General features: G+C 42.0%; 3 protein-coding genes across 3 annotated transcripts; 1 reads left to right on the top strand and 2 right to left on the bottom strand.

The window, feature by feature from the left end:
- Positions 1-7,234: 7,234 nt before the first annotated feature.
- Positions 7,235-7,676, bottom strand: LOC311282957 (histone H2B). The gene has a single exon (XM_084397087.1). It carries the CDS (start codon positions 7,655-7,657, stop codon positions 7,283-7,285), a length of 375 nt encoding a protein of 124 aa, XP_084253213.1. The 5' UTR covers positions 7,658-7,676; the 3' UTR covers positions 7,235-7,282.
- A 657-nt stretch (positions 7,677-8,333) lies between these two features.
- LOC311282972 (histone H4) lies at positions 8,334-8,820 on the bottom strand. Its single transcript, XM_084397103.1, has one exon. The coding sequence runs from the start codon at positions 8,785-8,787 to the stop codon at positions 8,476-8,478; it is 312 nt and encodes a 103-aa protein (XP_084253229.1). The 5' UTR covers positions 8,788-8,820; the 3' UTR covers positions 8,334-8,475.
- Positions 8,821-14,408: 5,588 nt separating this feature from the next.
- Positions 14,409-15,387, top strand: LOC311282943 (histone H1-like). Its single transcript, XM_084397073.1, has one exon. It carries the CDS (start codon positions 14,464-14,466, stop codon positions 15,076-15,078), a length of 615 nt encoding a protein of 204 aa, XP_084253199.1. The 5' UTR covers positions 14,409-14,463; the 3' UTR covers positions 15,079-15,387.
- The last annotated feature ends 215 nt before the right edge of the window (positions 15,388-15,602 follow it).

Here is a 15,602-nt window from a genome sequence, read left to right as displayed (position 1 = left end):
TTCAGTGATTCTGCTTATTAGGTGTTCATCAGTCTCTCAATTCACTCACTTCTTTTCATTCACTCTGTAAAGTGGACTATATTAGTGAACTAATGTACTAGGGAATAGTGAATGTGGGTATAGGGTGTGATACAGCCTCTGAGTGTCGACTTTGAGCACTGTTAATTCACAGTATATTCCTGTAGATTATTTTTGTTTTCTACGGTATATTACTGTTTTAATGGAAAATGGTATGATATTGTCAGAATGTGGCCTTTTTTTACAGCAAGGGTTAACAGTGCACTTCGACCGTCCTCTATATCTGAAAGAACTCTTGGTTCCTTGTAGTTCTATGTATTCACTTAGACATATGCAATATCTCGTCCTTACTGTACCAGGAATCTTTTCATCTGCTGGACGTAAAGCTTTTCATTATAAAGCTACTAGCGATTGGAATAATCTTCCTCTTTCATTGAGATCCATCTCATCTTTTCGTAGATTTAGGTTATTTCAATATCTTAACAATGTGTGTGCATGTTACTGATGTTGGACTGAATAGTATTGCTTGTAATTGTCTTTTGTTTCATTTAATTGTCTAATTGACCTACCTCCTGTGGATTCGACCGTTTTTCTTATGTGATACCTTTTCACATTGAATTTCTTATGTATTATGGGTTCCAATTGTGTAATGAGAAAACATGTCTGAGCTATGATGTGTTTTTGGTCTGGGGTGAAGGTGTAAGCTGCCTAGTAACTTTTGAGCATTTGTTTTTGCCTGTTTTTGTATTATGTATATGTGTATTTGGACCCTCTTGAAAATGAGATGTTGCATCTCAAGGGGCTATCCATTAATGAAATTGAAATTGAAATTGAAATTGAAATATCAGACGGACCGTCTGAGGGTTCAGGGACCACTCGCCTAGGGGAGTGTTGCCCTGTGAAAGCATATCCACACCCAGATTCCGAATGCCAGGGATACGTGCTGCCCTCAGAGAGCTCAGATTGGCTTGCGCCCAGAAGAGGAGGTCTATCGCCATGGTTTACAGGTTGCCCGACCTTACACCACCCTTGCAATTTATGTATGCCACCACTGACGTGTTGTCCGTACGGATTAAGACGTGGTGTCCTTTGAGGTTTGACAGAAATGCTTTGAGGGCCAACAAACTGCTTTCATTTCCAGGCAGTTGATATGTAAGCTCTGCTCCGTGCTCAACCAGAGGCCGGAGGCAGGCTTGCCCTCGTGCAGCGCTCCCCAACCTAGGTTCGAAGCGTCTGTGAAAACCACTTTCCTCCCGGAAGTCACCCCCATGGTCATGCCCTTGTGGTACCAGTCCTGAGCCCGCCAGGCAATCAGGATCCGTAAACAACCGTGATTCACCATGATGCACAGGCTGCCTGACTGCCGTGCATGGGCTGGCACACGGCGTTTGAGCCAGTGCTGCAATGGGCGCATACGCAGTAATCCCATATGGAGTACTGACGATGTGGCTGCCATGAGACCAAGAAGTTTCTAAAACTTCTTTAGGAGTGTGCGCTCGCCTGCCTTGAAGGAGGCTGCCAGCTGCTGTATAGAGAGCGCGCGCTCTTGTGTAAGCCACGCTCTCATTGTAGTAGAGTTGATAACTGTGCCCAGAAAGATCACACTCTGGCTGGGGTTCAGTTTGCTCTTGGATAAGTTGATTTTGAGACTTAGACATTCCAAATGGCTGAGAATCAAAGCTCTGTGTGTCAAAAGTTCGGTTCTCAACTGAGCCAAGACCAGCCAGTCGTCGAGATAATTTAGCACGCACTCTCCCCGATGCCTCAGAGGAGAAAGCACCGCGTCCATGCACTTCGTAAACGTACGGGGTGCTAGGGACAGACCGAACGGCAGAACTGTGTACTGATAAGCCTGCCCCTCGAAGGCGTATCTCGAGAGTGGCCTGTGACGAGCGGCTATCTGAATGTGAAAGTATGCATCACCGTAAAAATATTTCGGAGCGAAGCACGTGACACACGCCGCTTCTCACCGAAGTCTCGACGACTGCCTGAAACTTTGGGGGTCTGCGAGCGAATTGGAGCGAGTAGCCTCGCTTTATTGTGTTTATTATTCAACTCGACACACCGGGGATGGCTTGCCAGGCCAGGGCTTGTGCGGCTAGGGTTTGACACATGTTTGGGGACGGGCCGCCTAACACAGGGGGACCTGATACCCTTATATTGTGATTTGTGCACATATTGAGTGTTGGGCTGACCGTAAAGGCTTTCGCCTGGGGCAGAGTCAGAGTGACAACTGGGAAGGGGCCGCCTAGTGAAGGGGGACCGTGAACCTGCTTTGTCTGTTTGTAGAGGCACGCGCAGTGCAGCGGGCCTGTTATCTACAGTAAACAATTCTCCAGCCGTCTGAGCTAAACAGGGACTGCACTCCCTCTGTTCGAGCCGCGCAAACTGCGCCGCCCACAAGGGATGTCAGAAGCGGACGGTCACGAGGCTAGTTTTCTTTACGTTATAAGAAAGCTACCCCGTGATAGTGTGCGGTATGAGTGGCGCGCGCTTTGTAACTGATTTGAGAACGTTCCCAGCCACCTGTGAGCAGAGGCTGTGGGGGAACATTTATTACTCACTCTGTTTGAGCTGCTGTGAGAACAGCGTTAGTTTGCAGCAGTGCACGGTTTACAGCAGCTATGGCTCTGTTTGAATGGTTATTTAACATAGCTGACCATGCTTCGCCCAATTGCACTCATGCTGTGTTTAGATGGGGGGGGCGGGGTCAAACGTTGAGCCCGACCAACCCCTTCTTCAGACGCTGCCAAAGAGAGTGAGTCACGCGGGGGCGGGGCCGGCGTGAGCTCGTTCGCTTTGGTGAAAAGATTCAGCGCAGCCGAGATTCGATCTCGGGTCTCTGTCGCGAAAGTCTTAGAATTCACCACTGAGCCACAGGGGGGGATTGATAGATAAGAGCTCTTATAGTACTTAGAATGGTGGCTTGTTCTCGCAGTGAGAACAGCCGTCATGAGAGAGAGCAGTTTCAGCGTGGTTTGATTCCAGGCATGAAAACCACACTGTTGTGTCTGAATTACGGAGAAGGTTCTGCGTGATGAACAGAACGGAAGGGAGCGGTAGTTCTCTTGTGTCGTAAAGAGAGATAGCCGTGTGCACATCTGACCGCGCGCTTCTTCCGTCGGGGCTCAATGAGGGAAGGAAGCGGGGAAGCGCATGAGAGAGAACATTTTCAGAGAAAACGCGCTTCTGTGTGACGTGCAGAAGGGAGGGCGGGGTAGCTCTCTTGTGTCGTAAAGAGAGCTAGCCGCGCGAACATCATCCGTCGAGGCTCGACGAGGGAAGAAACGGGGGGAGCGCGAGAGGTGGTTCGCCATCCGAAAGGAGAGCTAGCTGCAAGTGCAGTATGTAAATAAGCTGATCCGCCGAGGGAGACGAGACCCGCCGCTCTAAGGGAGGGGCGCAGGTCTGCCTGAGTGAACAGGACTGGTGAGTGAGACTGAGATGGGGAGAACGAGGCACGCGGGGACGTGGCCGGCGTGGGCTCGCTCACCCCCATTCTTTCGGGCTGTCGTTTCCTCCGGAAATAGGAAGAGCAGGAGAAGCTGCGTCGCCATCTTTGCAGAGAGCTAGCCGAGTGTGCAGTCACAGAACAGGTATACTTTCGCAGAGAGAGCAGCCTCCAGCAGAGAGTGCCGCTTCAGCATGGGGCGTTCCCAGGCATGTGACGCACTTCGTGTGCCCTCCGGCCTCGTGCAGATGGTACAGCACGTGGCGCATGTAGAGCGAGGCATTTGTAACAACGCTCACTTGCTCTTTTAGACTATGTGAACGCAGCGCAAACACAGTAGCAATAATGCAATGAAAAGGATATGCGTCGATTGCCAGATGGCCACAGGAGAACGGTGACAGGAAAAAAACGACTTCGGGTGTTGAAGGTGTAGTCTGCTGTAAAACTCAGGCTGTAAATGGCTTGTTTCTACAGCGAAGGCTTGCAGAGGAGTCAGAGACGTAAAGTGTGTCGCTGAAGGAGATAAATCTGCTATAATGGCGAATTTGGGCTCTAATATAGTCTTAGCCACGCTTAGCCATATCTCTGGCGTACACCTCAGTGGGTCAGATTTGCCCTGTAGATACTAGAGCCCATTCGACTAGAGGCATGAATAGTAACATGGCAAGTTTGTCGCTTCAGTCGATTTGAACCTGCTATAATCTCCTTCTTCTTCTTCTTCTTCTTCTTGTTTAATGGCGATTAACTCCTAAGGAGCATTATCGCCACCTACTGTGCTGGATGGCAAATTAACCTTGGGTGATAAGTCTGAAGTTTAAAACTGTTTCCTCTTCCTTCTCACAAATGGACCATTGACCATCTATCTATATTTCCTTGTTGAACCTTACTCTGTCATCCCACATACATCATCATTATTCATCATACCTGCAATAGAGGTTTCATTGAGCTTCATCCGGCGCTGCGTGTTCAGCTCCTCCGTCCACACTCAGCCCCCATGGCGGGTTCAACGTTTCAAGCATATTATATTCTAAATCCCAAACATGAATCATATATAAATGCAATTAGTGCTCTATATATCTGTCTGTCCATTAAACCTTTTCCTAAATATCCTCATTCTTCATTCTATCCTCTCCAGTCTTCAAATGACTGAATAATACATCCCGAAATATATTATACTTACTACAAATAAATAATACATGACATACATTTTCAGATACACCACACACATCACATAATCCATTTTCATGTAACCCCATAATTGCCAGTGTTGAGTTTAACCATGTATGTCCCAGTCTTAACCTAGACAGCAATACTTCTTCTTTACTATTTCTTCCCTGGCAATTTATCCTCCCTACTGTCTGTGTGATATTATAACACCATCTCCCTGTGCTACTACTGTCCCATCTAACCTGCTATAATGGCGAATTCAGGCTCTAATATAGTCTTAGCCACGCCCAGTTTGACGTGTGCGCCAATGAGCTAGCAGCGCGCCGACACACATCAGAGACCGCCAAATTGGGCGTGGCTAAGACTATATTAGAGCCCGAATTAGCCATTATAGCAGATTTATCTCCTTCAGCGACACACTTCACGCCCCAGTTGCCGCAGCACAGCCAATGAGTGAGCCAGACACTCACTGTGCTAGCTGTGCAGCTGCAAATGCATTTTACATTTTAGGCTTCAGTATTATCGAGGAAAAGGAGTTTCCCCACTGCGTATAGCTACGCAATACTCCGAGGTTACGATAGTAACCGAGTACGATTTTTCTCAACATGAGGACAGGAGAGCTATCAGTCAATACATTGGAAAACAAATAACTTGCGTTAAAGGCAGGGTAGGTAGGATTTAAAAAAAAAAAAAAAAAAAAACATTCCAAATTTGTTTAAACTGTCTTTATATACCAATACATAATTAAAATGTAAGTACTCTGAAAAAGAAAATATAAAAATCGACTGACTGTAGACCTTTTAATCTGCTATAAACACAGCTCATTATTTCCATGCCCTCCCTTCTGAGCTCCTTCCAAAGCCACGCCCCCAAAACACATGAACGCGCGACGCCAAACGCTCAGGCTCAGCTGGAAGACGCATTTATTTACCTGAGACGAGTGGAGAGGAAGGAGCGCAGTGCATGCAGTGACATCATGTCAGAATCACATGCAATAAAATACCTAACTTTATCACTATGAATAGCGGAATTATCCGCACATTGGATTTGGTACAGGCTTCTTTTTTTTTTTGTATTGTGTATTTTTCTGTCCAGTCCACATAATAAACTCTTAAAGCAAATTAAACATTTTGCATCAATCAAACGGTTGTTACAACTTCTAATTAAATTATCTTCAACCAACAAACAACATTGATTTAGATGGAACTTAAAGGGATACTCCACTTTTTTCGGAAATAAGCTCATTTTACATCTCCCCCAGAGTTAAACAGTTGAGTTTTACCGTTTTAGAATCCATTCAGCCGAACTCCGGGTCTGACGGTACCACTTTTAGCATAGCTTAGCACAGATCATTGATTCTGATGAGTCCAGTAGCATTTCTTTCAAAATGACCAAAGAGTTTCAATATTTTTCCTATTTAAAACTTGACTCTTCTGTAGTTAAACCGTGTACTAAGATCGACGGAAAATGAAAAGTTGCGATTTTCTAAGCCTATATGGCTAGGAACTACTCTCATTCCGGCGTAATAATCAAGGAACTGTGCGGCTGTACCATGAGTGCAGCAGGCGTAATGATATGACGCAGCGCCTGAAAATAGTCCCCAGCTCGGTAACTTCTTCCAACGTGACCGGGACTAAGTTTGTCTAACCTATTAGACCTATTTTCAGGCGCTGCGTCATATCATTACGCCTGCTGCACCCATGGTACAGCCGCACAGTTCCTTGATTATTACGCCGGAATGAGAGTAGTTCCTAGTCATATAGGCTTAGAAAATCGCAACTTTTCATTTTCCGTCGATCTTAGTACACGGTTTAACTACAGAAGAGTCAAGTTTTAAATAGGAAAAATATTGAAACTCTTTGGTCATTTTGAAAGAAATGCTACTGGACTCATCAGAATCAATGATCTGTGCTAAGCTATGCTAAAAGTGGTACCGTCAGACCCGGAGTTCGGCTGAATGGATTCTAAAACGGTAAAACTCAACTGTTTAACTCTGGGGGAGATGTAAAATGAGCATATTTCCGAAAAAAGTGGAGTATCCCTTTAAATTGCAGCATAAACACAAATAAATTGATATGATAACCTATATTAAATTGTTGTTTCAACTTGTTTAAACAATTCACTTATAAAGGGAGTGGTGGCCCTCTTTAACTATTTTAGTTCAAATAAACTGCTAGAGCTCATACTATATAACTTATTTTAGCATGTAAATTTAGTGAACAATAAGATATTGTCACTGGCATTAGCACAGTCATTGCTCATATAGAAATAATTACTCGTTCAATGTTGTCTCTCAAGTAATTATTCAATAATAACTAAAGGATCTCTATATTTGTGATGTAAAGTTATTTTTTAGCAGGGTTTATTTTCTGGAAACAAATGCTCTATAAATGTGTACAAGGAGCAAGGAAGACAAAGACAAAACCTTACTTTCAAAATTTTAAATGAATGACAGACTGAAAGAGATGGATTAGGGTGACAGTGTTGATATTAACGGATTCGTCGAAATTCTTATGGAATTAAAGGCTATAGATTTATAAAAAAATTATAATAATAAAAAAAAAAAAACACACACAAAAGCTCTTTATCTGAAAAGATGGGTGGCTCTAAAAAGAGCCTTTGGGGGTAGCTGAAGTCAGGCACGCCTCACTTTGAGCTAGTGTATTTGGTGACGGCCTTTGTGCCCTCGGACACGGCGTGTTTGGCCAGCTCTCCGGGCAGCAGCAGACGCACGGCGGTCTGGATCTCTCTAGAGGTGATGGTGGAGCGCTTGTTGTAGTGCGCGAGGCGAGACGACTCACCGGCGATGCGCTCGAAGATGTCGTTGACGAAAGAGTTCATGATGCCCATCGCCTTGGAGGAGATGCCGGTGTCAGGATGAACCTGCTTCAGGACTTTGTACACATAGATAGCGTAGCTCTCCTTCCTGGACTTTCTGCGCTTCTTTCCTCCCTTACCGGCGGTCTTGGTGACGGCCTTCTTTGAGCCCTTCTTGGGCGCGGACTTTGCTGGTTCAGGCATGATGACGCGAGATCACAAGACTGACAAAGTAATGTTTCTTTCCAATGTGATACAGAGGTATTTATTCACTGCCCTATGCTAATTTTCAAAGCGATACGAGAAATCTCTGATTGTCTGTTTTCATAGGCCAAACCCATAAACTCGTACTTCATTGGACAACTCGAAGCATCACGAGGGCCAATCACAGGCGGAATAATAATAGTCCCGCCCACCACTCCCAAAGATTCCTTTGTTTCGTTTCCCGCTCTTTTATTCAACATTTTTGAGAAAATAAGCGGTTCTAATATTGAGAATCATTGTGTGATTTTAAAAGACCCATTGAGCGAGTTTGGAAGGAAAGAGACCAATAATGGTCAGACACGCTTTAAAAACAGTTTATCAACGACCTTCATTGCATGAAACTGTTGTTAAACTGTTTGAAGCACATGGATAGTAAATAAAAGACCATTTGTGTACAATATATAACATTTTCGTTTATGCATATTCACTTCTGCTATCTGTGGTACTAGTTTGGTTCTATTTTTTTTTTTTTTTTTTTTGAGAAACAGCATTCGTTTGCTTGATTAACGTGTAATACAAAAACAAAAAGTTACATTTTAGTGTAGATAAAAAGATAAAATAAAAAGATAATCGTGATATTCGCATTTCTTTACTGTGAACAGTTATTTTGGTGGGGTGCAGTATAGATTAAGAATACAAAAGAGTTTAATAATGAATCCAATAGTTGACATGGTCAAAACATTGACTCTTTATGTGGGAGAGTGTGTGGCTCTTAAAAGAGCCGTTGGGTTTGTGGGGCTTCTCCTGCTTCCAGGCGTTTATCCGCCGAAGCCGTACAGGGTGCGTCCCTGTCTCTTCAGCGCGTACACAACATCCATGGCGGTGACGGTCTTTCTCTTGGCGTGCTCGGTGTAGGTGACGGCATCGCGGATCACGTTCTCCAGGAACACCTTCAACACTCCGCGGGTCTCCTCGTAGATCAGACCGGAGATACGCTTGACGCCGCCACGGCGAGCCAGACGACGAATGGCAGGTTTAGTGATTCCCTGGATGTTATCACGCAAAACTTTACGGTGACGCTTAGCGCCTCCCTTCCCGAGTCCTTTACCGCCTTTGCCTCTTCCAGACATGTTTCACTTTGACTACTTCGGTCAACCAATGAAAGACAACAAATAGATGCTCTGTGTGTTACAAGGAAGCCTTATACATTCGCTTACAGGACCTGACAGAAACCAGCGCCGTGTCACATGACACACACCTCCCTCAAAATATAGCTAGGGCACATGTGATTTAATCCCAGCCTTGACCTTTGTTTCGTATAAAAAAATTGTGAAATGTATTTCACAAAGATCATATATTTTACAGTAGTAACTGGTTTATAATGAAAAGTGATTTTCAACAAACTCACCAAAGTGAATGAAGACGTCATATCACAATATTAAAAGTAAAATGAATAAATACAGAGTGGCACATCTGTTATATCTTCTGTTTATGCCTGTTTGAGTTTGTACATGTATCATGTAAGTATTCTTTTCCTTAAACACAAACAATGGTGACACAGACAAAATTACTGTATTAAAACTGCTGTGCTAAAACGCAGGATCATGTTTGATACTCTTTCACAACTTTACTGACTGCATACTCTTAATCAGTAGTGGAACATAATCAGCAAAACATCATTTCATGTCACTTTTTATATCATCTGGACTTGAGTAAAACATAGTCAAATGAGTTTTTCTTTATTTAGATTTTCTTATATTTGATAGATTTTGATAGATTTCATGAGTTGTATCTCCCATGATGCTCTATTAAGGTAAAAAAGTATGAAATGTCTAAGGTCCTGTTTTCTCCTGGAATTAATATATGTTTCGGTCGTTCGGATCACATGGCCGACGCTAAATACAGGTGTAAACGGGGTATAAAATGATTTGAGCTTGTCCACTTTCCACCACTTCCAGAGGTAGAAAACGCATTTGACCGAATTGCTTTCCCAGTGTAAACGCTCATGTGGTCGAATGTGTTCGAACAGCCACAAAAGACCATCTACTCTCCGCCTACTGACCTAATGCGTAGACATTATGAGAAGTGCTCTAGCCAAATGGGATTTAAACTTTATCGGCTGGAGACCCAAGTTTGGTTTGAAGATGGAAAATCACCATTCCTGATTCCTAACACACGTTCTTGCGGCTGTCAGAGCAGAAACTAAAGCTTTCCGTATGTTTTCCCTCCGTACAAAGCCCATACCCTCCCATAACGTTGTTAATGTTCAATTAATGACGATTGTTATTAGCAGCTTACTGCTTATTTTTACTGAATAATATACTACTTTCCGCAAAGTCTGAATGTCCAGCACCATGAAACACAGAACATTTGAACCAAGTCATATGAACACATTGTAGCTTTATAACCTGCATTGACCTCGGACATTTGGTTTGATACCGTTTAAACTTTATGATATATCATAATCATATTTTGCTAGTTATTTATATCTTTTGCTACGTATGTCAGTGGGAAATATCAGTTTACACTTCCAAACATTCCTTTTGCCATTAATTGTTATAATCCAGTGAGATGTTTGTAAAACAGCCGGTATGATCTGATCTCACCATCATCAAGTCTGTGATTACATGAAGTAACTGACTAAATCCAGAAGAACTGAATGTCTGAAAACTGGATTTCATGATATTGTTGCAATTGATATTTAATGTTGTCTTTATATATTTCCGTCTTAAAGCATGACTTTTCAAATATTAGGAAATGATGGGCACTAGTTCTCGAACTTTGGAGTTTTCTCTGAAAGCCTATCTCCTTATTTCCCTCCAGCTCACACTACATCTCAACCAATGGCCTAAATCAACCACACCATGTGTTACAGGACAGAAAACGTCCAAAACACATGGCCAGCAAACTACAGCCAAGGTTTTTTTATATTATTTATTTGCCATTTTCTAATGAAGGAACTCCCAGTAATCAGACACATGAAATTGGCCGTGAAAAGGACACTTCCGTGTACTTAGGCCCATCGCTCCTCCTGGAGCATAGGCCATCGACAACAATTCTCCAGCGGGCACGGTCTTGGGCTGTCTTTTCTATTTGAGTCCAGGTGATACCACTCCTCTTCAGCTCTGTCTCAGTTTCACGAGTTCACATCTACATATAATACAATAAGTTTATGCGTATTTGGCGTGCTGTCCGGGGAGAGGGCTCTGAGCTTGGATTTAGGCCCAAACCCGGGATCTTCTGCAATCTGCGCCTGGTCATTCTCCATGTCTTCGACCCATATGGGAGAACAGACTTCACGTTGGAGTTGAAAATCCTAATTTTGGTTGCTTCTCCTATTACTGTCAGGACAGCCTAGCATGGATAAGAGCAGGGAGCAGATATCATTAATTCAAGAATTTAAAGTTCAACATGATTCGAGAATTTATTCTGGTTCAGGGGGAATCAGAATGCCATACAGACTGGACGAGATGAGGAGCTGGGGATGGAGGAAGTAATTAGCTCCTGAGAAACGCGATAGCTGCTGATAATATTGAAGGAGCTTATATATGTATACAGTGATAGGCGTCGTATTCCTGTAGGTAGACGTGGATCAGCTGAGAGTCACTGGTGAGAGCTTGACTAACCTACGTGACCTACCAGAACTGAGTTAATTTTTTGTTCTATTATTGTTTGTTGAAATGTCTTGGAAACATTACAATAAGGTTTAATTTGTTTACATTAGTTAATGCATTAAAACTAAATGAATTAACAATGAACAATATATTTTATTAGCCTTTGTTAATGAAAATGTTTATATTCATGTTAGTTCAGTGTATTAATGTTAACACATACATATTTTGAACGTAAAATGTATTAGTAAATGTTGAGATTAACTAAGATTAATAAATTTTAAGATTAAAAAATTAATAAACATTTTAATAATGTCATCATTTACTCACCCTCAAGTTGTTCTGACTAAACATGTATGCATTTCTTTCTTCTGTTGAACACAAAACAAGATATTTATAATAATGTTGGTAACCAAACAGTTGCTGGTCCCATTGACTTCCAAAGTATGAAAAAAGTCAATGGGACCATAAACGGTTTGGTAACATTTTTATTTCATATGTATATGTATATGTATATGTATATGTATATTTGTGTGTGTGTGATGAAGAAAATCATGCAGATTTAGTCAAAACTACTTGAGGGTGAGTAAATGTAAATAATAATGAATATTGGAAATTGAATCTTTATTTAGAATTTAAAATTAAAAAAATGTTGGCATCAAAAAACGTTTTTAAACAAATTTGGCATCAAATATCCATACTGTCTTTAAGTATTTGTTACAAAATTAACATGAAGTGAATGTTATATCAATAGCCTACAATAAAAAAAATCATAAAAAAAAAGCTATGTTTCATTAGTTATCTACATTGTTTAAATTGAATATCAATAAATAATCAGATCATTTTTTGTCTAATAAGACCCTCTCTAAACCATATAGAGCTATGGTTCGCCTTCACTTCCTTCCTGAGCTGTGTGTGTGTGTGTGTGTGTGTGTGTGTGTGTGTGTGTGTGTGTGTGTGTGTGTGTGCGCGCGCGTGTGCGCTGCAGCTCGATAAATCTCCTGTTTATTCAGACATGGGAGTTAATGAAATCAAATATCATGCTGCGTAGGACCGTGTTTTATATTAGTTATTTTCAGCGTTACATTAGAAATCCCCTCGCTCAGTGTTAATTAAAGTAGCTCTTAAAAGAGCCGTTGTGGGTTGAAGACGCAGTTTAAGCACACTCAAAATTATATCCATTTAAGCACATTAATGTAGCCTACAAAGTGTTATTTTAGGCAGAGAAGTTTTCCCAGTTTCGTTTCAGGGTTAAATAAAAGATGCTGTATGTTTGGTTTTACACGTGAGGCACAAAATGTCCTTGCTAATATAGTGAAACATTAGGGAAATTATGTTTCTCATATAATTGCAGTGCATCATGAGAGCCCCATTTCTTTTTCACAAGAGAAATATAATATTTTCTTCTTTATTAGGCTTCACATTTGACTATTCTTGTGTAAGACTTGTGCACCTTCTTTCAGTTGTGTTATGTGCACATCATGGGCACACCTAGACAAAACAAGGACTATGCCGATAGACACACACACATTTGAATATCTGACCTCTCTTACTTGTTATTATTTCTTAATATGCCATATGTGGTTGATCTTTCAGTATTATGATTGGATGGCCTGGGCATTCTGGATGATTCTGCTTTATCTTTTATAAATATGACCCTTCCTCCTTAATAAAGTTGAGAATGTGATGGTACCACACTGTCTGTGTCTTGATCATCGATCTCGCACTGATGCCACACATCACAGGGGTTGAGGCCTGTTTCCATCTGATGACTGACAGATGCTTTGAGGCTGCAGAGAGTCTACCTGAAAACGAATCTAACAGAAAAATATTGTCTTGGATTAGAATACCCTCATATTCCCTGATGTTTTCAATTCCAATAAACACATTTAAGGAATAAGCGAAAACTTCTAAACAACTGAGACCCAACAAAACTAAGTTTTAAATTGATTTTGAGTGTTTCAATTCAAAATGTTTTAACTTAGTTATTATCAGCTCTTCAGCTCCAGTGTCCTCATAACTTAGTAATAATCCCAGTGTAACCTGCCCGTGTAATTTTGAACACGTTCATTATCTTGACCCGGAGTTGGGTTAGAGCTGAACTAGTACAGCCTGACCAAAACCTCAACATCTGTACAAATATATCAAACATATAGTGCGAATGATATGACTATTTTATGAATTGGTATTCAACAGTGGTTAAATCACAATATAACAAACTTACAATAAGTGGCCTGCTCTTTATCATTTATTAATTTAGCAGATGATTTTATCCTAAGCGATTTATGAAGAAATACAACAAGCAATTCATCTTAAGGAGGCAATGATATAAGAAATGCTTGCAACACAAAGTTTCAAAATTTGTCCAGAAAAGTACAAGCTAGAACAAGGCAAATATGAAACAGTGAGGAAAAATAAGTTGTTTTTTTGAGTCACTTGCTCTGCCTTGCTTAAATGAGCAGCTCATTCAGATTCAGAGTTTTTACATGATCCTCATTCACATGATGAAAACTGAGATGAAGGACGAATAAGGAGAGACAAATATGACGATTTACATTTTTATTTATGTGATATTTTATTTATGTACATCAGATTATGAAATCAGATTATTTTTAATTAATAATAATACCAATTATTACTTTACTGCCAGATCATATGGCTGGACAGACTCCGGATGATGTTCGTGTGCTTCAAGCTGCCCAAAACAACATCTGTATTGAAGCCTCCTCACGGTCCTCACTGATGCTGATTTCATTAAAGTCTATTTCAGACTGTTTGCTGAACACACAGATGAGGCGTTCAGGCTTTTATTAACCTTTCCACTTAAACTATCCATCACATTTACACGCGGCTTTCCCCCGTGGCTGATGCGCGCCTTGGATTTGATCTGACGAAGGCAAAATAAACATTTCCTCTCGCGTATTTTAGTCTCCAATGAAAGCGCAGAACCTCTGCTTGGTGTTCACTTTGTTTTGACTGCGCCTAACTATTTTACCACTCCAGTTTTGAACCAAATGTAAGAGAATAAAACACACGCGTGAGGGGCTCGTGGACGCGCACAGAGGCCCGAGCGGGCGGGTTGAGTCTATAAGGTTCTCATGTGTTATTTAAGAGCGCAGCGCCGCGCGATCGTCATTCATTGCTGAGAGTAGAGACAGCGTTTGAAACACTGTTGATCCGATCGATCAGAGAGAAATGGCAGAAACCGCCCCAGCACCCGCTGCTGCCGCCCCGGCTAAAGCGCCCAAGAAGAAGTCCGCCGCGAAAGCCAAGAAAGCAGGTCCAGGCGTCGGCGAGCTCATTGTCAAAGCTGTGTCCGCATCCAAGGAGAGGAGCGGCGTGTCCCTCGCCGCGCTGAAGAAAGCGCTCGCTGCCAGCGGCTACGACGTGGAGAAGAACAACTCCCGCGTCAAGATCGCCATCAAGAGTTTGGTGACTAAAGGCACATTGGTGCAGGTCAAAGGGACCGGCGCCTCGGGCTCATTCAAGCTCAACAAGCAGCAAGCCGAGACCAAGAAGAAAGTGGCTCCTAAAGCGAAGAAGCCCGCGGCCAAGAAACCCGCCGCTGCCAAGAAGCCCAAGAGCGCAGCGGCTAAGAAGCCCTCCGCCAAGAAATCGCCCAAGAAGGCCAAGAAACCCGCAGCCAAAGCCGCTAAGAAGGTGACGAAGAGCCCAAAGAAGGCGACGAAGAGCCCCAAGAAGGCAAAGAAGCCAGCAGTCGCTAAGAAAGCAGCCAAAAGCCCTAAAAAGGCAAAGGTTGCTAAACCTAAAACTGCAAAGCCTAAAAAGGCAGCGCCCAAAAAGAAGTAAAGTCCAGTGTTTGTTTCTCAACGGCTCTTTTAAGAGCCACCCACTAACTCTGAATTAGAGCAAAACACATATATCGATGATTTGTGTTACTTTTGAAAGCAAATAGATGAGATGTGACTTCTGTCCTCTTTGACTCATGCAATCTAAACAAACAATTCAAAACACTAGTTTTGGGGAAAAAAAAGAAAAGAAAAAACCTCAGTAAAATCACAGTGAGTGATTTTTTTTTACAGTGAGTGAAATTTTGTATTACACAATAAATCATTGTTTAGATGTACAAGATTTCTTGTAAATGTACTGCAAAAGCTTCAGACAGTGATCAGTCTATATGTTGTACAACAGTACAGGCAGAATCTACACAGAGCACTATGCTGGATAATTGTGACAATACAAACAACCCACACCCAACCAATTAGTTAAACTCCAATATTACAATAGGAACATAATGCTGTACAGTATCAGACAGTCATTGTACCCAGAATATACAGTGTGTGAAAAGGTGTAGTACCTTTAGTAGTAACAGC

This window comes from Rutilus rutilus (genome assembly GCF_951802725.1).
Source record: "Rutilus rutilus genome assembly, chromosome: 23".
Taxonomy (NCBI): domain Eukaryota; kingdom Metazoa; phylum Chordata; class Actinopteri; order Cypriniformes; family Leuciscidae; genus Rutilus; species Rutilus rutilus.
This window is presented reverse-complemented; position numbering and strand designations above follow the sequence as displayed.